Source organism: Bufo bufo, chromosome 7 (genome assembly GCF_905171765.1).
Source record: "Bufo bufo chromosome 7, aBufBuf1.1, whole genome shotgun sequence".
Lineage (NCBI taxonomy): Eukaryota > Metazoa > Chordata > Amphibia > Anura > Bufonidae > Bufo > Bufo bufo.
This window is the reverse complement of record NC_053395.1, coordinates 7803485-7827335: the sequence shown is the minus strand read 5'-3', so window position 1 is coordinate 7827335 and position 23851 is coordinate 7803485. Positions and strand designations below refer to the sequence as shown.

The following is a 23851-nucleotide window of genomic DNA, read 5'->3' as shown; positions in this document are numbered from 1 at the left end:
GCCGGGCACAGCACATCTCCTGAACCTCCCTGTATCATGCCGGGCACAGCGCAGCCCCTCCACCTCCCTGTATCATGGCTGGCACAGCATATCCCTTCCACCTCCCTGTATTATGCCAGGCACAGCACAGCCCATCAATTTCCCAGTATCACAGTACAACCCCTCCCCTTCCCTGTATCATGGTGGGCACAGCACAGCATCTCCACCTCCCTGTATCATGGTGGGCATAGCGCAGCCCCTCTCCCTCCTTGTATCATGGTGGGCACAGCACAGCATCTCCACCTCCCTGTATCATGGTGGGCATAGCGCAGCCCCTCTCCCTCCCTGTATCATGGTGGGCACAGCACAGCATCTCCACCTCCCTGTATGATGGTGGGGGCAGCGCAGCCTCTCCAATTTCCTGTATCATTGCGGGCACAGTGCAGCCCCCTCATCCTCTCTGTATCACAGCGCAGCCCCTCCACCTCCCTGCACCACAGTGCATCACCTGCAGGGGGCGCAGCCACACACAGGGCAGACCTGATAATCCATTTACTATGAAGGCTGAGACTTCACAATGATAAATCGCACTCATGTATCTCTATGGTCACATGACCTTGTACATGTACACACGGCGCACACGTGGGACTGTGAACACAGTTTGGATCAGATTTTCACATTTTTGCGCTCAAAGGCTCCTCCCCTAAATCGCATATGATTTTGATGTGGGAGATCACATCCTAAGACGTTGGGTGTGATAAGCTGTGGTGGAGCCGCCAGTGCTCTCCTGAACGCCGCAGATAATTTACAGAAAACTGCAGGCGCTAAATCCAAGGATCAATTTCCTATATTAAATTGGGGTCCTGGAGCGACTACTGAGAGCCCTCCTCTCTGCAGGACCTGCCGCCTCTGAGGAATACACAGACAGCCCATTGATTTCACTGTGAACTGTGCAATGCTTCATTTCACCTGTGGTGGTGCTGCAGGGAAACCGAGCACCTGCTGCTGGGATCTCCCACAGATCACATCTGATCACAGGGGTCTCTGAAGCGGAGGACCCTGAGATCATCTCTGGGGACTATTTTATCAGAAAGGGATTGTCTAAAGTGCAGTATAACTTTAATTTAAAGGGGTCCTTTACTTTCAAAGACTTGAACACCATAAGTGAGTGAACTCTGTGATGTACAGTCCTGATCAAAAGTTTAGGACCACATGCCTTTAAAAGGCCAAATCTGTGGATTCATTGTCATGTTCTGTCAGGTAGTCACACGTTGTGATGGCAAAGGCACAAAAACTCTCCCTTTTTGAATGTGGTCGGGTTGTTGAACTGCATAAGCAGGGTCTCTCACAGCCGCCATCGCTGCTGAGGTGGGACGCAGTAAGACAGTCATTTGGAATTTCTTAAATGATCCTGAGGGTTATGGAACAAAAAAGTCAAGTGGAAGACCCAAAAAAATGTCACCAGCACTGAGCCGGAGGATCCAATTGGCTGTCCGTCAAGACACTGGACGATCCTCGACCCAAATTAAGGCCCTTACTGGTGCTGACTGCAGCCCCATAATCATCAGACGGCATCTGAGACTGAAGGGCTTCAAAAACAAAAAACGTCTTCAAAGACCTCGTCTCCTTGAACACCACAGAACTGCTCGTTTGGACTTTGCAAGAGAGCACCAAACATGGGACATTCAAAAGGTGGAAGAAAGTTTTATTCTCTGATGAGAAAAAATGTAACCTTGATGGTCCTGATGGTTTCCACCGTTACTGGCATGACAAGCAGATCCCACCTGAGATGTTTTCTACGCGCCACAGTGGAGGGGGCGCCATAATGGTCTGGGGGTCTTTTTCCGTCAGTGGAACAATGGAGCTTCAGGAAGTGCAGGGGCGTCAAACGGCCGCCGGCCATGTCCAGATGTTGCAGAGAGCATTCCTCATGACTGAGGGCCCTCGTCTGTGTGGTAACAGGACAACGCTACAGTACACAATGCCCGCAGGACAAGGGACTTCTTCCAGGAGAATAACATCACGCTTTTGGCCCATCCTGCGTGTTCCCCTGATCTAAATCCAATTGAGAACCTTTGGGGATGGATGGCAAGGGAAGTTTACAAAAATGGAAGACAGTTCCAGACAGTAGATGGCCTTCGTGCGGCCGTCTTCACCACTTGGAGAAATGTTCCCACTCACCTCATGGAAACGCTTGCATCAAGCACATGCCGAAACAATAACGGCGGAGCTACTCATTACTGAGGTCATGTTTGGAAGTTGGATTTCTGTTTTGGGGGGGTTTAGTTTTTTTTTTGGAGGTGTGGTCCTAAACTTTTGATCAGCTGAAAAACAGCCTGTTTCAGTTTATTCGTTGTTTTCATTAAATTGAATGCTCAAAAAATGTTTTGTCTCACTCCCATCTCTTCTTGTTGAAGCTCCACTTGGAACCTTGTTAAGATCCAGCCATGATACATAGGATTTTTTGCCATTTTTCAAGTGGTCTTAAACTTTTGATCAGGACTGTATCTTGTAGATTAGCTGCATGAGCACAGGGGGCGCCACTGTACAGAGCCAGCTGTGTGGTTGACTCATATGTCATGTTTACTGCTCGACTCCATATCACCAGCATTTTATTAGCAGCACAGAGGGTTTAAGGGAAGTAGTTAAAAAGGTCCTCAATGTAACAAGTTAAATGTAACATTATTAGTCATGTGTCCAATAACCAGACGGACACTGGTCACATGATCCGCTGTACATATGGCCCTATAGATACACGGTCCCGTATCTCTCCCCACACTGGTCCAGTTGTTGTCCTGAGCAGATCTGATTGTCAGCTCTGTTGGTGTCATTGCTTAGAAATATCTGGAACCTGCTGTTCAGGTTGTCAGGTGACGGTCACAGACGCTGACGATTACAATAACTGATCTATAGACATGGAGACCTGAGGGCGAGGTGCCGCTGTATTTGCGCAAAAAATGTACATTCAGCTGCACAGGAACCGGTTACCCCACATTCCATGCCGCCACAAAGATCCGAGAGTGGTCACCGAGCCCAGAAGAAGAGCCAACCATGTCCTCAACAAGAGCAGCCCTGGTCCTGATAGGTATGCGACCCTCCATCTCTCTATCTATCTATCTATCTATCTATCTATCTATCTATCTATCTATCTATCATCTATCTATCTATCTATCTATCTATCTATCTATCATCTATCTATTATCTATCTATCCATCTCTCTATCTATATCTATCTATCTATCTATCTATCTATCAATCAAATTCAATTCAGTTTTATTGGCAGGACTATCTAGATTTTAGCATTGCCAAAGCAAGTGGGAAATAATTGGGTAGGGTTGTGGGATGGGGACACATCCAGGATAGGGGTATAGGAGTCCATGGTGTATCAGGCTTCTCTCAGTCCATGGCAGGCAGTAATATATTGTGCTGCTGTGGCCGATGTGTTCTCCTCCTCCCCCGGCAGTATGGAGAGTCTCTCTTCCTCCTCCATGGAGGTGAAGTCTGGGCAGAGATCAGACAGTCTCCTCAAGTGAGCGGATTCGATGAGCAGGCTGTGGGCACTCAGTCTGTACCAGCTCAGGATCTGTCAGTCTCTGGGGTTGGGGAGTTTCTCCCTCTGCAGAATCTAGTATACCGTCAGCTTCTGTAATGTTCTCATGTCATTCCCCCAGACGCTGATATACTCCTCTTTGCTCTTGTGTACTGTTTTCTGGATTTCCCCCTATGTCTGGTTGCACTGGTCAGTGTCAGGCTGGGTTTGGGCGACTTGTTGCGGGGTGCTTCGTTTTTTGGGTTATGTTTTCTTCTGGTTTGGCAAGGCTTTTTGATGGTAGGAACTGGGACTGCTGCTATGCAGATGGGCTCTGAATGATAGCGCCCTCTTCTGGATAGCAAGGTACATTGGGAATCTGCCCAGCTCTACTCGACAGGTGCTGTGGACCTGGAAAAGGTGTTTGCAGAATTCTAGTTGGAATATTTCTATTGGCCCAGAGTCCCTCTTTGACCAGTCTGGTTATGTATCCGGACCCCAGACTTCGCTGCCATACAAGAGGATTGGGGCTATGATGGTATCAAGGATTCTAAGCCAGATGGTCACTGGTGCTTTGAGATGCTGCGGACGCCTTTTGATGGCATAGAAGGTTTTGCACACCTTGTCTTTCAGTGTGTCTATGGCTTTCTTGAATCTCCCTGATTGGCTAGACGGTTTCTGAAAGTGGACAGTTGTTCAGCAAAAAGGGAGGACGCCCGGTTGGTTTCCGGGTTTCTCTTCTGGACAGCATGATGTTGATTTTCTTTAGATTGATGGGCAATTCCCACTTGGTGTTGAATTTCTCCCGAATTTCCATGTTATCTTGGAGACCTTTCTCAGTTGGTTACAGTAGCAGAAGATCATCTGCATAAAGCAGAAACTTCACCTGGGTGTCATGGAGGGTGAGACCTGGTGTTGAGGAGGAAATAATCTGTTCTCTTCCCATTTACCTTCACGCTGTATCTGTTCTCAGTGTAGGAGCCTCTGATGACACCATGCTTTTTTCCTCCTATTCCGCTTTACAGAAGTTTCAGGCATACACCCAGGTGCCACACTCAAAGGCCTCCATAAAGTCCACAAAGCAGGCACAGATCTCCCCATTCTTTCTCTTGTGGACGTGGCTCTTGATGAGGCTGTCGGGATTGAAGTACGGAGACTCTGGTGGAGCTACTGTATGTATGCTGCACAGAGGTAGACGTCAGCCCGAGAGGTGAGGATGGAGCGGCCTGTTCTTACCCAGATGTGGCTGTCTCCAATCTTCACTGGTCTGATCTGCTTATGGAGCTCCTCTTTATACCAAATATTCCTCCTGAGCTCCGGCCCTGCTTGACCCTTTTGTTTTTCAGGGCAGAGAAAGAGATCTCCCTGTATGCGGTGGACACCAGGGATTGACTCTCTGTCTTAGTCCATCTTTCTAGGAGGATCTGTATGTCAATGTTTTTCAGTCTTTGGGTAAAGTCTGGGTCATGCATCTTATATCCGAAGGGTGAAACGTTCAGGCCCTGAATGTTCCAGCTGCCGATAATAAGAAATGTCATTGTTTGTCCGTATACCTTGTAATGAGCCGTTCTACGTAGGACAAGCTGGATTCTTGACTGGTGGCCATGTTGTAGATGTTTGGTCCAGTCAGTGTTCTGCAGAGTGCTTAGCAGGGTCTTTATCTCCTCCATGTCTCTGATCTGCATTACTCTGTGTGAGGCAGGTGGATTCCTCCATGGTTTGTGACTCCTTGATTATCTCTCTATGTCATATCTATCTATCTATCTATCTATCTATCTATCTATCTATCTATCGATCCATTGCTTTTGTAACAACTTTTATTGTCCATCTGCAGGATTTCTTGGGGTTTGTCAGGCGATAAAAGGTAAGTACCCACCTTCATTTAGAGATTGAAAGTGCATGAGAGGTTTGGGGCACGCCCCGTAATGTTGAGTGGCATGGCGGAATATTCTACAGGGGAAAGAATGATATGTGTGATATTTCAGTGAGATTAATCATAAATATTCAGAAATGTAATGTTATTCTGACAGGCACATTCCCAGTCCACAGTACATGTCATGTGACCTTTAAGGTCGTATATATATAAAGTAAGGAAAGACCTAAAATGTAATGTAACGGGTGTATCCTTTACGAGGATTTGTTCAGAGAGGTTTCCTGTGATAAATGCCCCAAATTGTTTCTTAATTTACTACAATAACCTGCCATGCAGGTCGTGCTCCACATTCAGTAGGGGCTTTAGACATTGTGTGCCTTGCTCAACAAAGGGGCGTGGCTTATTTTTGAGGGGTGTGGCTTTTTATTTTAATTGCTCATACCCCCGTTTTATAAATCCCTTTGCACTGAGGTGACCACTAAGAGAGGCAGGATGAAGAGAGGTCACCACTAAGAGAGGCAGGAGGAAGAGAGGTGACAACTAAGAGAGGCAGGAGGAAGAGAGGTGACCACTAAGAGAGGCAGGAGGAAGAGAGGTGACCACTAAGAGAGGCAGGAGGAAGAGAGGTCACCACTAAGAGAGGCAGGAGGAAGAGAGGTGACAACTAAGAGAGGCAGGATGAAGAGAGGTGACCACTAAGAGAGGCAGGAGGAAGAGAGGTGACCACTAAGAGAGGCAGAAGGAAGAGAGGGGACCACTAAGAGAGGCAGGAGAAAGAGAGGTGCCCACAAAGAGGCAGGAGGAAGAAAGGTGCCCACTAAGAGAGGCAGAAGGAAGAGAGGTGACCACTAAGAGAGACAGAAGGAAGAGAGGTGACCACTAAGAGAGGCAGAAGGAAGAGAGGTGACCACTAAGAGAGACAGAAGGAAGAGAGGTGACCACTAAGAGAGGCAGAAGGAAGAGAGGTGACCACCAAGAGAGGCAGGAGGAAGAGAGGTGACCACTAAGAGAGGCAGAAGGAAGAGAAGTGACCATTAAGAGAGGCAGGAGGAAGGGAGGTGACCACAAAGAGGCAGAAGGAAGAAAGGTGACCACTAAGAGGCAGAAGGAAGAAAGGTGACCACTAAGAGATGCATGAGGAAGAGAGGTGACCACTAAGATAGGCAGGGGGAAGAGAGGTGACCACTAAGAGAGGCAGAAGGAAGAGAGGTGACCACTAAGAGATGCAGGAGGAAGAGAGGTGACCACTAAGATAGGCAGGGGGAAGAGAGGTGACCACTAAGAGAGGCAGAAGGAAGAGAGGTGACCACTAAGAGAGGCAGAAGGAAGAGAGGTGACCACTAAGAGATGCAGGAGGAAGAGAGGTGACCACTAAGATAGGCAGGGGGAAGAGAGGTGACCACTAAGAGAGGCAGAAGGAAGAGAGGTGACCACTAAGAGAGGCAGGGGGAAGAGAGGTGACCACTAAGATAGGCAGGGGGAAGAGAGGTGACCACTAAGAGATGCAGGAGGAAGAGAGGTGACCACTAAGAGAGGCAGAAGGAAGAGAGGTGACCACTAAGAGATGCAGGAGGAAGAGAGGTGACCACTAAGATAGGCAGGGGGAAGAGAGGTGACCACTAAGAGAGGCAGAAGGAAGAGAGGTGACCACTAAGATAGGCAAGATGAAGAAAGGTGACCACTAAGAGAGGCAGGAGGAAGAGAGGTCACCACTAAGAAAGGCAGGTGTAATGACCGGCGTCACGCAAAGGGAGGGAAATGGGAAGGCCCTGTCCAAGGTGACCACTAAGAGAGGCAGAAGGAAGAGAGGTGACCACCATGAGAGGCAGGAGAAAGAGAGGTGACCACTAAGAGAGGCAGAAGGAAGAGAGGTGACCATTAAGAGAGGCAGGAGGAAGAGAGGTGACCACAAAGAGGCAGGAGGAAGAGAGGTGACCACTAAGAGAGGCAGGAGGAAGAGAGGTGACCACTAAGAGAGGCAGGGGGAAGAGAGGTGACCACTAAAGGAGGCATGAGAAAGAGAGGTGACCACTAAGAGATGCAGGAGGAAGAGAGGTGACTACTAAGAGAGGCAGGAGGAAGAGAGATGACCACTAAGAGAGGCAGAAGGAAGAGAGGTGACCACTAAGAGAGGCAGGAGGAAGAGAGGTCACCACTAAGAGAGGCAGGAGGAAGAGAGGTGACCACTAAGAGAGGCAAATGGAAAAGAGTTGTCCACTAAGAGAGGCAGAAGGAGGAGAGATGACCACTAAGAGAGGCAGGAGGAAGAGAGATGGCCACTAAGAGAGGTAGGAGGTAGAGAGGTGACCACTGAGAGAGGCAGGAGGAAGAGAGATGACCACTAAGAGAGGCAGGAGTAAGAAAGGTCACCACTAAGAGAGGCAGGAGGAAGAAAGGTGACCACTAAGAGGGGCAGGAGGAAGAGAGGTCACCACTAAGAGAGGCAGGAGGAAGAAAGGTGACCACTAAGAGGGGCAGGAGGAAGAGAGGTCACCACTAAGAGAGGCAAGAGGAAGAGAGGCCACCACTAAGCAGAATAGTGAGTACAGCTCTGGAGTATAATACGGGATGTAACTCAGGATCAGTACAGGATAAGTAATGTATGTACACAGTGACTCCACCAGAAGAATAGTGAGTGCAGCTCTGGAGTATAATACAGGATGTAACTCAGGATCAGTACAGGATAAGTGATGTATGTACACAGTGACTCCACCAGCAGAATAGTGAGTGCAGCTCTGGAGTATAATACAGGATGTAACTCAGGATCAGTATAGGATAAGTAATGTATGTACACAGTGACTGCACCAGCAGAATAGTGAGTGCAGCTCTGGAGTATAATACAGGATGTAACTCAGGATCAGGACAGGATAAGTGATGTATGTACACAGTGACTCCACCAGCAGAATAGTGAGTGCAGCTCTGGGGTATAATACAGGATGTAACTCAGGATCAGTATCGGATAAGTAATGTATGTGCACAGTGACTGCACCAGCAGAATAGTGAGTGCAGCTCTGGGGTATAATACAGGATAAGTAATGTATGTACACAGTGACTGCACCAGCAGAATAGTGAGTGCAGCTCTGGAGTATAATACAGGATGTAACTCAGTGATGTGTACAGTAACTTCATCTTCTCCAATTTTAAGTTTTTTTTAGAGCATTTGCTGCACTTGTGAACCTGTAGCAGTCCCATGTGACCACTAGATGTCAGTGTTGTCTACATTTATCACTACTGCTTATTTGGTGGGAGGGGTGTATTTATTATAGCTTTGTAAATAGTTTTTAGATTTCTCTTTCACTTGTGAACATAATGTTGGGACATGTGATATCAGATGTTTTACATGTGTCTTATACACAGGGGAGACTTTCTAATCTTTCTTCCTCCTCCGTTGTTCTTCTCGCTCTTCTTTCGTCTTTGGGTTCAGGTTTGTTTCATCGCTTTGTATTTTTATTATTTTTCTGCTGTATTGCTCTTTGGGGTCAGGTCTCCTCCACGTGGTGTTGAATTTCTCCCGAATTTCCATGTTATCTTGGAGACCTTTCTCAGTTGGTTACAGTAGCAGAAGATCATCTGCATAAAGCAGAAACTTCACCTGGGTGTCATGGAGGGTGAGACCAGGTGTTGAGGAGGAAATAATCTGTTCTCTTCCCATTTACCTTCACGCTGTATCTGTTCTCAGTGTAGGAGCCTCTGATGACACCATGCTTTTTTCCTCCTATTCCGCTTTACAGAAGTTTCAGGAATACACCCAGGTGCCACACTCAAAGGCCTCCATAAAGTCCACAAAGCAGGCACAGATCTCCCCATTCTTTCTCTTGTGGACGTGGCTCTTGATGAGGCTGTCGGGATTGAAGTACGGAGACTCTGGTGGAGCTACTGTATGTATGCTGCACAGAGGTAGACGTCAGCCCGAGAGGTGAGGATGGAGCGGCCTGTTCTTACCCAGATGTGGCTGTCTCCAATCTTCACTGGTCTGATCTGCTTATGGAGCTCCTCTTTATACCAAATATTCCTCCTGAGCTCCGGCCCTGCTTGACCCTTTTGTTTTTCAGGGCAGAGAAAGAGATCTGCCTGTATGCGGTGGACACCAGGGATTGACTCTCTGTCTTAGTCCAGAGACCACTAAGAGAGGCAGAAGGAAGAGAGGTGACCACTAAGAGAGGCAGAAGGAAGAGAGGTGACCACTAAGAGATGCAGGAGGAAGAGAGGTGACCACTAAGATAGGCAGAAGGAAGAGAGGTGACCACTAAGATAGGCAAGATGAAGAAAGGTGACCACTAAGAGATGCAGGAGGAAGAGAGGTGACCACTAAGAGAGGCAGAAGGAAGAGAGGTGACCACTAAGAGATGCAGGAGGAAGAGAGGTGACCACTAAGAGAGGCAGGGGGAAGAGAGGTGACCACTAAGAGAGGCAGAAGGAAGAGAGGTGACCACTAAGATAGGCAAGATGAAGAAAGGTGACCACTAAGAGAGGCAGGAGGAAGAGAGGTCACCACTAAGAAAGGCAGGTGTAATGACCGGCGTCACGCAAAGGGAGGGAAATGGGAAGGCCCTGTCCAAGGTGACCACTAAGAGAGGCAGAAGGAAGAGAGGTGACCACCATGAGAGGCAGGAGAAAGAGAGGTGACCACTAAGAGAGGCAGAAGGAAGAGAGGTGACCATTAAGAGAGGCAGGAGGAAGAGAGGTGACCACAAAGAGGCAGGAGGAAGAGAGGTGACCACTAAGAGAGGCAGGAGGAAGAGAGGTGACCACAAAGAGGCAGGAGGAAGAGAGGTGACCACTAAGAGAGGCAGAAGGAAGAGAGGTGACCATTAAGAGAGGCAGGAGGAAGAGAGGTGACCACAAAGAGGCAGGAGGTCGAGAGGTGACCACTAAGAGAGGCAGGAGGAAGAGAGGTGACCACTAAGAGAGGCAGGGGGAAGAGAGGTGACCACTAAAGGAGGCATGAGAAAGAGAGGTGACCACTAAGAGATGCAGGAGGAAGAGAGGTGACTACTAAGAGAGGCAGGAGCAAGAGAGATGACCACTAAGAGAGGCAGAAGGAAGAGAGGTGACCACTAAGAGAGGCAGGAGGAAGAGAGGTCACCACTAAGAGAGGCAGGAGGAAGAGAGGTGACCACTAAGAGAGGCAAATGGAAAAGAGTTGTCCACTAAGAGAGGCAGAAGGAGGAGAGATGACCACTAAGAGAGGCAGGAGGAAGAGAGATGGCCACTAAGAGAGGTAGGAGGTAGAGAGGTGACCACTGAGAGAGGCAGGAGGAAGAGAGATGACCACTAAGAGAGGCAGGAGTAAGAAAGGTCACCACTAAGAGAGGCAGGAGGAAGAAAGGTGACCACTAAGAGGGGCAGGAGGAAGAGAGGTCACCACTAAGAGAGGCAGGAGGAAGAAAGGTGACCACTAAGAGGGGCAGGAGGAAGATAGGTCACCACTAAGAGAGGCAGGAGGAAGAAAGGTGACCACTAAGAGGGGCAGGAGGAAGAGAGGTCACCACTAAGAGAGGCAAGAGGAAGAGAGGCCACCACTAAGCAGAATAGTGAGTACAGCTCTGGAGTATAATACGGGATGTAACTCAGGATCAGTACAGGATAAGTAATGTATGTACACAGTGACTCCACCAGAAGAATAGTGAGTGCAGCTCTGGAGTATAATACAGGATGTAACTCAGGATCAGTACAGGATAAGTGATGTATGTACACAGTGACTCCACCAGCAGAATAGTGAGTGCAGCTCTGGAGTATAATACAGGATGTAACTCAGGATCAGTATAGGATAAGTAATGTATGTACACAGTGACTGCACCAGCAGAATAGTGAGTGCAGCTCTGGAGTATAATACAGGATGTAACTCAGGATCAGTACAGGATAAGTGATGTATGTACACAGTGACTCCACCAGCAGAATAGTGAGTGCAGCTCTGGGGTATAATACAGGATGTAACTCAGGATCAGTATCGGATAAGTAATGTATGTGCACAGTGACTGCACCAGCAGAATAGTGAGTGCAGCTCTGGGGTATAATACAGGATAAGTAATGTATGTACACAGTGACTGCACCAGCAGAATAGTGAGTGCAGCTCTGGAGTATAATACAGGATGTAACTCAGTGATGTGTACAGTAACTTCATCTTCTCCAATTTTAAGTTTTTTTTAGAGCATTTGCTGCACTTGTGAACCTGTAGCAGTCCCATGTGACCACTAGATGTCAGTGTTGTCTACATTTATCACTACTGCTTATTTGGTGGGAGGGGTGTATTTATTATAGCTTTGTAAATAGTTTTTAGATTTCTCTTTCACTTGTGAACATAATGTTGGGACATGTGATATCAGATGTTTTACATGTGTCTTATACACAGGGGAGACTTTCTAATCTTTCTTCCTCCTCCGTTGTTCTTCTCGCTCTTCTTTCGTCTTTGGGTTCAGGTTTGTTTCATCGCTTTGTATTTTTATTATTTTTCTGCTGTATTGCTCTTTGGGGTCAGGTCTCCTCCACGTGGTGTTGAATTTCTCCCGAATTTCCATGTTATCTTGGAGACCTTTCTCAGTTGGTTACAGTAGCAGAAGATCATCTGCATAAAGCAGAAACTTCACCTGGGTGTCATGGAGGGTGAGACCAGGTGTTGAGGAGGAAATAATCTGTTCTCTTCCCATTTACCTTGACACTGTATCTGTTCTCAGTGTAGGAGCCTCTGATGACATCATGCTTTTTTCCTCCTATTCCGCTTTACAGAAGTTTCAGGAATACACCCAGGTGCCACACTCAAAGGCCTCCATAAAGTCCACAAAGCAGGCACAGATCTCCCCATTCTTTCTCTTGTGGACGTGGCTCTTGATGAGGCTGTCGGGATTGAAGTACGGAGACTCTGGTGGAGCTACTGTATGTATGCTGCACAGAGGTAGACGTCAGCCCGAGAGGTGAGGATGGAGCGGCCTGTTCTTACCCAGATGTGGCTGTCTCCAATCTTCACTGGTCTGATCTGCTTATGGAGCTCCTCTTTATACCAAATATTCCTCCTGAGCTCCGGCCCTGCTTGACCCTTTTGTTATTCAGGGCAGAGAAAGAGATCTGCCTGTATGCGGTGGACACCAGGGATTGACTCTCTGTCTTAGTCCAGAGACCACTAAGAGAGGCAGAAGGAAGAGAGGTGACCACTAAGAGAGGCAGAAGGAAGAGAGGTGACCACTAAGAGATGCAGGAGGAAGAGAGGTGACCACTAAGATAGGCAGAAGGAAGAGAGGTGACCACTAAGATAGGCAAGATGAAGAAAGGTGACCACTAAGAGATGCAGGAGGAAGAGAGGTGACCACTAAGAGAGGCAGAAGGAAGAGAGGTGACCACTAAGAGATGCAGGAGGAAGAGAGGTGACCACTAAGATAGGCAGGGGGAAGAGAGGTGACCACTAAGAGAGGCAGAAGGAAGAGAGGTGACCACTAAGATAGGCAGGATGAAGAAAGGTGACCACTAAGAGAGGCAGGAGGAAGAGAGGTCACCACTAAGAAAGGCAGGTGTAATGACCGGCGTCACGCAAAGGGAGGGAAATGGGAAGGCCCTGTCCAAGGTGACCACTAAGAGAGGCAGAAGGAAGAGAGGTGACCACCATGAGAGGCAGGAGAAAGAGAGGTGACCACTAAGAGAGGCAGAAGGAAGAGAGGTGACCATTAAGAGAGGCAGGAGGAAGAGAGGTGACCACAAAGAGGCAGGAGGAAGAGAGGTGACCACTAAGAGAGGCAGGAGGAAGAGAGGTGACCACAAAGAGGCAGGAGGAAGAGAGGTGACCACTAAGATAGGCAGGGGGAAGAGAGGTGACCACTAAGAGAGGCAGGAGGAAGAGAGGTGACCACTAAGAGAGGCAGGGGGAAGAGAGGTGACCACTAAAAGAGGCATGAGAAAGAGAGGTGACCACTAAGAGATGCAGGAGGAAGAGAGATGACCACTAAGAGAGGCAGGAGGAAGAGAGATGACCACTAAGAGAGGCAGAAGGAAGAGAGGTGACCACTAAGAGAGGCAGGAGGAAGAGAGGTGACCACTAAGAGAGGCAAATGGAAGAGAGTTGTCCACTAAGAGAGGCAGAAGGAGGAGAGATGACCACTAAGAGAGGCAGGAGGAAGAGAGATGGCCACTAAGAGAGGCAGGAGGAAGAGAGATGACCACTAAGAGAGGCAGGAGTAAGAAAGGTCACTACTAAGAGAGGCAGGAGGAAGAGAGTCCACCACTAAGCAGAATAGTGAGTACAGCTCTGGAGTATAATACGGGATGTAACTCAGGATCAGTACAGGATAAGTAATGTATTTACACAGTGACTGCACCAGCAGAATAGTGAGTGCAGCTCTGGAGTATAATACAGGATGTAACTCAGGATCAGTACAGGATAAGTGATGTATGTACACAGTGACTCCACCAGCAGAATAGTGAGTGCAGCTCTGGAGTATAATACAGGATGTAACTCAGGATCAGTATAGGATAAGTAATGTATGTACACAGTGACTGCACCAGCAGAATAGTGAGTGCAGCTCTGGAGTATAATACAGGATGTAACTCAGGATCAGTACAGGATAAGTGATGTATGTACACAGTGACTCCACCAGCAGAATAGTGAGTGCAGCTCTGGGGTATAATACAGGATGTAACTCAGGATCAGTATCGGATAAGTAATGTATGTGCACAGTGACTGCACCAGCAGAATAGTGAGTGCAGCTCTGGGGTATAATACAGGATAAGTAATGTATGTACACAGTGACTGCACCAGCAGAATAGTGAGTGCAGCTCTGGAGTATAATACAGGATGTAACTCAGTGATGTGTACAGTAACTTCATCTTCTCCAATTTTAAGTTTTTTTTAGAGCATTTGCTGCACTTGTGAACCTGTAGCAGTCCCATGTGACCACTAGATGTCAGTGTTGTCTACATTTATCACTACTGCTTATTTGGTGGGAGGGGTGTATTTATTATAGCTTTGTAAATAGTTTTTAGATTTCTCTTTCACTTGTGAACATAATGTTGGGACATGTGATATCAGATGTTTTACATGTGTCTTATACACAGGGGAGACTTTCTAATCTTTCTTCCTCCTCCGTTGTTCTTCTCGCTCTTCTTTCGTCTTTGGGTTCAGGTTTGTTTCATCGCTTTGTATTTTTATTATTTTTCTGCTGTATTGCTCTTTGGGGTCAGGTCTCCTCCACGTGGTGTTGAATTTCTCCCGAATTTCCATGTTATCTTGGAGACCTTTCTCAGTTGGTTACAGTAGCAGAAGATCATCTGCATAAAGCAGAAACTTCACCTGGGTGTCATGGAGGGTGAGACCAGGTGTTGAGGAGGAAATAATCTGTTCTCTTCCCATTTACCTTCACGCTGTATCTGTTCTCAGTGTAGGAGCCTCTGATGACACCATGCTTTTTTCCTCCTATTCCGCTTTACAGAAGTTTCAGGAATACACCCAGGTGCCACACTCAAAGGCCTCCATAAAGTCCACAAAGCAGGCACAGATCTCCCCATTCTTTCTCTTGTGGACGTGGCTCTTGATGAGGCTGTCGGGATTGAAGTACGGAGACTCTGGTGGAGCTACTGTATGTATGCTGCACAGAGGTAGACGTCAGCCCGAGAGGTGAGGATGGAGCGGCCTGTTCTTACCCAGATGTGGCTGTCTCCAATCTTCACTGGTCTGATCTGCTTATGGAGCTCCTCTTTATACCAAATATTCCTCCTGAGCTCCGGCCCTGCTTGACCCTTTTGTTTTTCAGGGCAGAGAAAGAGATCTGCCTGTATGCGGTGGACACCAGGGATTGACTCTCTGTCTTAGTCCAGAGACCACTAAGAGAGGCAGAAGGAAGAGAGGTGACCACTAAGAGAGGCAGAAGGAAGAGAGGTGACCACTAAGAGATGCAGGAGGAAGAGAGGTGACCACTAAGATAGGCAGAAGGAAGAGAGGTGACCACTAAGATAGGCAAGATGAAGAAAGGTGACCACTAAGAGATGCAGGAGGAAGAGAGGTGACCACTAAGAGAGGCAGAAGGAAGAGAGGTGACCACTAAGAGATGCAGGAGGAAGAGAGGTGACCACTAAGATAGGCAGGGGGAAGAGAGGTGACCACTAAGAGAGGCAGAAGGAAGAGAGGTGACCACTAAGATAGGCAAGATGAAGAAAGGTGACCACTAAGAGAGGCAGGAGGAAGAGAGGTCACCACTAAGAAAGGCAGGTGTAATGACCGGCGTCACGCAAAGGGAGGGAAATGGGAAGGCCCTGTCCAAGGTGACCACTAAGAGAGGCAGAAGGAAGAGAGGTGACCACCATGAGAGGCAGGAGAAAGAGAGGTGACCACTAAGAGAGGCAGAAGGAAGAGAGGTGACCATTAAGAGAGGCAGGAGGAAGAGAGGTGACCACAAAGAGGCAGGAGGAAGAGAGGTGACCACTAAGAGAGGCAGGAGGAAGAGAGGTGACCACAAAGAGGCAGGAGGAAGAGAGGTGACCACTAAGATAGGCAGGGGGAAGAGAGGTGACCACTAAGAGAGGCAGGAGGAAGAGAGGTGACCACTAAGAGAGGCAGGGGGAAGAGAGGTGACCACTAAAAGAGGCATGAGAAAGAGAGGTGACCACTAAGAGATGCAGGAGGAAGAGAGATGACCACTAAGAGAGGCAGGAGGAAGAGAGATGACCACTAAGAGAGGCAGGAGGAAGAGAGGTCACCACTAAGAGAGGCAGGAGGAAGAGAGGTGACCACTAAGAGAGGCAGAAGGAGGAGAGATGACCACTAAGAGAGGCAGGAGGAAGAGAGATGGCCACTAAGAGAGGCAGGAGGAAGAGAGATGACCACTAAGAGAGGCAGGAGTAAGAAAGGTCACTACTAAGAGAGGCAGGAGGAAGAGAGTCCACCACTAAGCAGAATAGTGAGTACAGCTCTGGAGTATAATACGGGATGTAACTCAGGATCAGTACAGGATAAGTAATGTATTTACACAGTGACTGCACCAGCAGAATAGTGAGTGCAGCTCTGGAGTATAATACAGGATGTAACTCAGGATCAGTACAGGATAAGTAATGTATGTACACAGTGACTGCACCAGCAGAATAGTGAATGCAGCTCTGGAGTATAATACAGGATGTAACTCAGGATCAGTACAGGATAAGTAATGTATGTGCACAGTGACTGCACCAGCAGAATAGTGAGTGCAGATCTGGAGTATAATACAGGATGTAACTGAGGATCAGTACAGGATCAGTAATGTATGTACACAGTGACTGCACCAGCAGAATAGTGAGTGCAGCTCTGGAGTATAATACAGGATGTAACTCAGGATCAGTACAGGATAAGTAATGTATGTACAGAGTGACTGCACCAGCAGAATAGTGAGTGCAGCTCTGGAGTATAATACAGGATGTAACTCAGGATCAGTACAGGATAAGTAATGTATGTACACAGTGACTCCACCAGAAGAATAGTGAGTGCAGCTCTGGAGTATAATACAGGATGTAACTCAGGATCAGTACAGGATAAGTGATGTATGTACACAGTGACTCCACCAGCAGAATAGTGAGTGCAGCTCTGGAGTATAATACAGGATGTAACTCAGGATCAGTATAGGATAAGTAATGTATGTACACAGTGACTGCACCAGCAGAATAGTGAGTGCAGCTCTGGAGTATAATACAGGATGTAACTCAGGATCAGTACAGGATAAGTAATGTATGTACACAGTGACTGCACCAGCAGAATAGTGAGTGCAGCTCTGGAGTATAATACAGGATGTAACTCAGGATCAGTATAGGATAAGTAATGTATGTGCATAGTGACTGCACCAGCAGAATAGTGAGTGCAGCTCTGGGGTATAATACAGGATGTAACTCAGTGATGTGTACAGTAACTTCATCTTCTCCAATTTTAAGTTTTTTTTAGAGCATTTGCTGCTCTTGTGAACCTGTAGCAGTCCCATGTGACCACTAGATGTCAGTGTTGTCTACATTTATCACTACTGCTTATTTGGTGGGAGGGGTGTATTTATTATAGCTTTGTAGATAGTTTTTAGATTTCTCTTTCACTTGTGAACATAATGTTGGGACATGTGATATCAGATGTTTTACATGTGTCTTATACACAGAGGAGACTTTCTAATCTTTCTTCCTCCTCCGTTGTTCTTCTCGCTCTTCTTTCGTCTTTGGGTTCAGGTTTGTTTCATCGCTTTGTATTTTTATTATTTTTCTGCTGTATTCCTCTTTGGGGTCAGGTCTCCTCCCCGTGTGTAGAGTATTGCTCTCCATGCTGATGTCCTGTGATTACCCATAATCCTCTACCTTCTCCTCCCTCCATAGAGTGTGGCATGCCTCAGGTCTCCACCCGGATCATGGGGGGGCAGAGTGCGCTGGCCGGTGAGTGGCCGTGGCAGGTGAGCTTGCGACGGAATGGATTTCACTTCTGCGGCGGGTCTCTCATCAGTCAGTCGTGGGTGGTGTCGGCGGCTCACTGTATAGAAAGGTGAGAGCCCTTCCCCTCTATTTTCGAAGTCATGGCTGCTTTTTATGGGCGATTGCTGTGAATCGTCAGTTCTTCTCCTTACAATTGTATTGTCTGCCGTATTCTAGTGATGTGACGACCTCCTCGCTCACCGTCCATCTTGGGGCCCATCAAATCTCTCTGCCAAATGCTTCTCGAGAAATCTCTGTGCAGGTGAAGAGAATCATAAAGAACTCTGAATACAACAATAAAGATTTCACGGGTGACATCTCCCTCATCCAGCTGGTAGACAACGTGACCTTCACACCCTACATCCTCCCCGTCTGCCTCCCCACGACCAATGTAGTCTTCCCTATGGGCCTCATGTGTTGGGTGACCGGCTGGGGAAACATTCGGTTTGGTGGTAGGTATTCTAACAATTAGAGGGTGAGAGCAAAGGGCCCCTGTGCAGGGATCGCACATATACAGTACACATATTACAGTGATATGCGTGACGTGTCCTATGTGTGACATGTATGTTCCATGTGTCGTTTGTGTATGTGCCATGTGTGAGTGATGGCTGGCCCCATTGGTCACCCTGGACTCCTGTGACCAGATCTGGCTGCACCAGTGGTATGTCCACATATGATCCGTCCATGAACTGAGCTAAAAATCAGTTGGATGCCCAAACCTGAGTACAGCCACCAAAGGTGCCTCTATAAAGCTGCACTAAGAGATGCAATTGTAGTCATGATATACCCCCTGGGTGCCAGCTGGGGGAAGAACCATGGCATGCAGATGACCCGTCTATCTCAGGGAGCCATTTGATAAGTCACAAACCATTAAATCTCCGGATCATTGCTCTGTGTAAATATGTCTGCCGACAAATAAGAAACCATGGCCTGTTGGCTGGAGAGTGGGGAGACCAGAGCTAGCACAAGCAGAATGGTGGGACAGGCTCACAGTTTGGCTAATACCCTTAGTCATGAAGCAAGGCCTGTTAAAGGGTTGGACATTGACTGCAGGGGGGAAGCCTCCACTAGGTAGCACTGCAGATAAAGGCTTCTTTCTCTTGGATGAGAGCTAATCTGCAAACGCCTTTTCCCAGGTTGCATTGCCTGGCCTGGAAGACTTCTTAGGTCAGTTCTGGAGCTCTCCACAAGGAGGGACAATACCCAGGAGGAGCTGTTAATCAGTGTGTGACATCTTCTCTTCTAGTGAGTCTTCCGAGCCCCCGGACTCTGCAGGAAGTGCAGTTGCCTCTGATTGATACCAAGACCTGCGACGAGCTCTATCACATTCAGTCTAGCACCAGTACCTCAACTCCAATCATCTCGGATGACAAAATATGTGCGGGATACAAAGCAGGTGGCTACGACTCTTGTCAGGTAGGTGCCCTCAAATCAGTCCCATCCATTATAGGATGATATATGGTTTGGTTCCATAAAGGGACACCACTAGACAGTCCAAAGTCTACAGACATTGTCACAGCAAAAATGGGGTTGATCCTTTCAAAGGGATTATGTCATAGTCCCTGTGGGAATGAAGATCCCAAAACCCCACTCGTGGCAATGTTTGGGGGGTGGTCAGAACTTGGTGAGACATGAAGCATAGCAAAGAATGGCTGTTGTCCATACAGGCCATCAGCCCTACCTACACCTGGGTGGCTCACTGATATCACTATTGAATAATCTAGTAATCTTTGCATGTTTATCCCTCCACCATCCAGGGTGACTCTGGAGGCCCCTTGGTTTGTTCTGAGAAAGGACAATGGTTCTTGGCTGGGTTGGTGAGTTGGGGAGAAGGATGTGGCGTGCTGAACCGTCCTGGAGTCTACACCAAGGTGACTAATTTTGTGGATTGGATTAATACGAACTCTCAAGACTCAGAAGAGAATACTAGGAATGTCACCTTCACCAACGTGGTCAATAAACAGGCTTACCTGTCCACCTCCACCTCAACCGGCAGAAAAATCGGAGACACCTTGTATGTGTTTCTAGTCTGGTCCATCTTGTCTCTACTCATCACTTACTGAGGTCTACTGATCATGCTGGATATATGGAGGACTCCTTCACACCTGAGGAGCAGGGCGCAAGAGCCAAGAAGACCCCTCTACCAGCAATGATCTCAATAAATCACATGGCCTCAGCTGGTTGAAAGTCTCCTGCCTTACTATCTACTGGATTTACCTGTAATCTGCTCCAATAAAGGTAACACAGTGGCTGCACTGACCTCATGTATTGACCTCGTGTATTGACCTCATGAACTGACCTCATGTATTGATCTTGTGTATTGACCTCATGTATTGAATTCATGCACTGACATCTTGAAGTGTTAATTGAGGGAACAAAATATCTGAGTTAGAAATGCTGATCTCAATAGCTCTCCCTGTAAGGAACCCCCTGTCCAGGGATCTGTTAAGTAGATGATGTTCCTGGACCGAGCTGCTGTATGTTGCAGGGGCTTATCTGTCTGTGTGGGGGGTTGATGTTCACTATCTGCATGCCTCACATGCAGTGTTCTTGGGTTCAAAACCCCTGTCAGTCTTTTAAAAACAAAATTACATTTTATTGAGCCCTAGAAAAGATTAAAAGTACAATGAACCTAAAAGTCATTCCGATGCTGACGCTGACTAGTCAGAAGAGAAGAGTCAGACATCAGGGTCACATATCACTTGAATTTGTCCCTTTGCTAGGGCTTAATAAAATGTAAAAAAATTTTGTAAAGACTAACAGGGGTTTTGAACCCAAGAACATTCTATGTGAGGCAACCATCTAAACCACTGAGCTATAGCTTCAGACAGCAAACAAAAGGATTTTCTTCATCTATGTGATTGAGCATATTAAAAGTACAATGAACCTAAAAGTCATTGCGACACTGACGCTGACTAGTCAGAGGATCAGGTATTAAGGGTTAGAGTCAGGGTCAGAGTCAGGGTCAGAGTCAGGTGTCACACTGGCATTATTCTGATACTTGACTATGATATCTGACCATGTCCTAAAATGAACACTGTACCACCATACTGCTTCCTTCAATGCATGTGTGCTCATCTACAGGTGGAAACAAATCACTGGATCCTCCAGCCCACCAGTGCCTGTCCAGGTCCTACAGTATCTGGTCTACTGTTCACCAACATTCCCATAGATAAACAAGCCCTCGCCTTACAGTTCCACAGGTGAACAACAAGTCCTCTCCTGTCACATTCCTCCTCTCTCTGGTGTGAAACCCACTTCCACTCCCCCAAATGTCAGCATTGTGCACATGAGCACCACATGCAAATATGTTCCTTCACCAGCATCAGACTCTGACAAAGTCCTCCATAGTCCTAGAGGAAAGGCATGGCGATCTCACCACCAGCTCCATCCAAGTTGTGCAAGTAAGTTTGTGCAAAACACTAAACAACACGTGGCACCTCACACACATGCAGCAAAAGTAGAGGTTCCAGCAATCATGTGGAAAAACACAGTAAAAATCAACATGTTATTTTTGTTCCACTGAAATCTGTGACACATCCGTGAGTAAAAGTGGAAACCGTCAACTTGTTGGGAGCCACGAAGCACTGGTTCTCGTCATGTGTTTCCTGCTGTAGTGAGATCTGCTTCATCGCTATCACTGAATACACAAATGTTCCAAAAGAAAGTTGCTATTCTAAAAACTGTTATCACCCAGGGCAACTTCTAAAACTTAACCTTTAATCTACATAAATAAGATAAAATATTTAGTCCAAACAGTAGTAGTACGGAAAACGAAACAATGGGCGGTCAGCGGAATCTGGACAAAATTATGCAGCCAAGGACAGAAAGTGTAAAGTAAATCCGTCCCCATAGACAACTGCTGAGCCCAGAGATGCACTTCAACGGTAAGTGCACTCTGTCCAAGTTCCTAGCCTACAAACTCATAGGATGACCCAGAGACTGGTAATATAGTGTACAGTAGTAAGAGTAGGGGTAATCTTGTGTAGATCAAAGCAAAATTGATCAAAATCTAGCTGTTCTTGCCCTTGTGAAAACTGCTCAGCCCGGAGATGCACCTTGATGGTCGGTGCACTCCGTCCACGTTCCTAGACCCTATCACTTTCTGACACAGCAAACAATATCCCAAATAGCCATATCACTATTCTGACACAACTTTAAATTGTTCCAACGCGTTTCCCCTTAAAAATAATAAAGGTTCATCAGGGGACTGCCGGTATCAGTATGGCACTAGGTTGCAATATACAAAAACAAACAAACTGGAGCTCCCCAGACAGATGTGCATCTGTGACCAGGCTGAGGAACGCAGCCTCTGTCATAGCAATGTGTGGACGTGTGCATACACGCGAAAATAGTCCATCACACATTCAGTAATATTAGCAACACTTTCTGATAGTATAAGGCAACTTTGCTGATTCAGATAGATGGCGTGTTGCTCCAATCCTCTCACAGATGCAGGATACACGGCTGGGGGGCTCCAGGGGGGCAAAATAACAGCTCCCTCTTGCCAGGGAAATGGACTCCCATTTAAACAGTGGATTCGTCAACTTCTCATGCAGCTCCGTCCCCATTAGTCACATGATCGCCGATCACCTCTGTTATTGCGCAGCGATCTCCTAAACATCTCCCCTTTCTAATCTGACCAGATTGAACAGGACGCCGTGCCTCCTTGGCCACACCTAGAGGCGTGTCTCTCCAACCGATCTCTTCCGCATTTCCCTCCGAGTAAATAATGCCAGGGAAGATGGCCATGCGTTACACCTAAAACTACTGTGGAACGCATGGTCATGTGAGAACCAAGATGGCTGTGCGTTCCACCTAAAACTACCGTGGAACGCATGGTCATGTGAGAACCAAGATGGCTGTGCGTTCCACCTAAAACTACCGTGGAACGCATGGTCATGTGAGAACCAAGATGGCTGTGCGGTCCACCTAAAACTACAGTGGAATGCATGGTCATGTGAGAACCAAGATGGCTGTGCGTTCCACGCGCCGCGATCGTGGAACGCAAGCCTAGCAGATATATAAGCGCACCAGGTGATACAGTCTCGGTGCGCTCACCATAACCCTGGAGATATGCAAGGCATATGATCTGTGTTCCCTCACCAATATACCCACCCCTGCTAATATGTGATAGGGGAGAAATGCCATAGTAGGGTAATCTAGGGAAGAGGGATACTAGCACACCGGTTTAGATAATAATATAGGTGCACATTCTATTATGCTTACTTGGTACAGCTAAATACATAACCGCACCAGAACACAATCTACAGGGAGGATTACGCAAATACAATTGATCTAGTGATTGCAATAGGAGAATTCTCCCCTGGCAAAATACAGCACTACGCAATTATACATAAAATACATACTTAACCGTCAAATATACAACAGTTTGAATACTACAAGATTGACGCTTCCTGCGTCGATGTAAATTCGTTGATGCATAAAATACAAAAAAGGAGCAAACCATCAAGTATATCAGGAAAACATAAGTCTCTCATTAAGTCCACCAGGTGACTGAGACCGGATTCTGTAGATCCACTCCGTTTCTTTTTGGAGGATTCTCCGGTCGCAGTCACCTTTCCTAGGGGAAGGCCTTATCATTTCTAGTGCCAAGAAAGATAATGACCCAAGGTCTCCATTGTGACATTCCCACATATGATGATTAGCCACCGGATTATTGTTCTTTTTCTTGATGTCATTTATATGTTCCAGGACACGGCGAAAAAATTCTCTAAATGTTTTCCCCACATAGTCCATGGGACAGGAGCATTGCAAAGGTAAACTACCCCTTTGCTCCTACAATTAATAAAGTCCCTAATAATGTAACTTAAACTTGTGGCTGAGCAAGAATTGACCTTTGAGTTCCTAATATAGCGACAGGCCGAGCATGTTCCACAGTGGAAAATGCCCAATGGTTTCCTGTCCAAACATGTCCCAATTGGAACAGGGCGTGAGAAGTGACTGTGGACCAACCGGTCATCTAAACATCTACCGCGTCTAAATGTGATGCTTGGATGAGGTAATAGAACATCAGCCACACCAAGATCCATCCGAAGTATTGGCCAATACTTCTCAAGT

The 23851-nt window shown here is 47.1% G+C and overlaps 1 protein-coding gene across 1 annotated transcript; it reads left to right on the top strand.

Annotated features, from left to right (window-relative positions):
- Positions 1 to 2938: 2938 nt before the first annotated feature.
- LOC121008053 (serine protease 33-like) lies at positions 2939 to 19992 on the top strand. Its single transcript, XM_040440331.1, has 6 exons — positions 2939 to 3064; positions 5342 to 5371; positions 17678 to 17840; positions 17948 to 18222; positions 19017 to 19186; positions 19528 to 19992. Exons 1-6 carry the CDS (start codon positions 3031 to 3033, stop codon positions 19831 to 19833), a joined length of 978 nt encoding a protein of 325 aa, XP_040296265.1. The 5' UTR covers positions 2939 to 3030; the 3' UTR covers positions 19834 to 19992.
- The last annotated feature ends 3859 nt before the right edge of the window (positions 19993 to 23851 follow it).

Coding starts and splice junctions, on each gene's coding strand:
- LOC121008053 (XM_040440331.1), top strand. CDS start 3,031: ATGTCCTCAACAAGAGCAGCCCTGGTCCTGATAG. Junction 17,841..17,947: donor GCGGCTCACTGTATAGAAAG/GTGAGAGCCCTT, acceptor GCCGTATTCTAG/TGATGTGACGACCTCCTCGC. Junction 18,223..19,016: donor GGGAAACATTCGGTTTGGTG/GTAGGTATTCTA, acceptor CTTCTCTTCTAG/TGAGTCTTCCGAGCCCCCGG.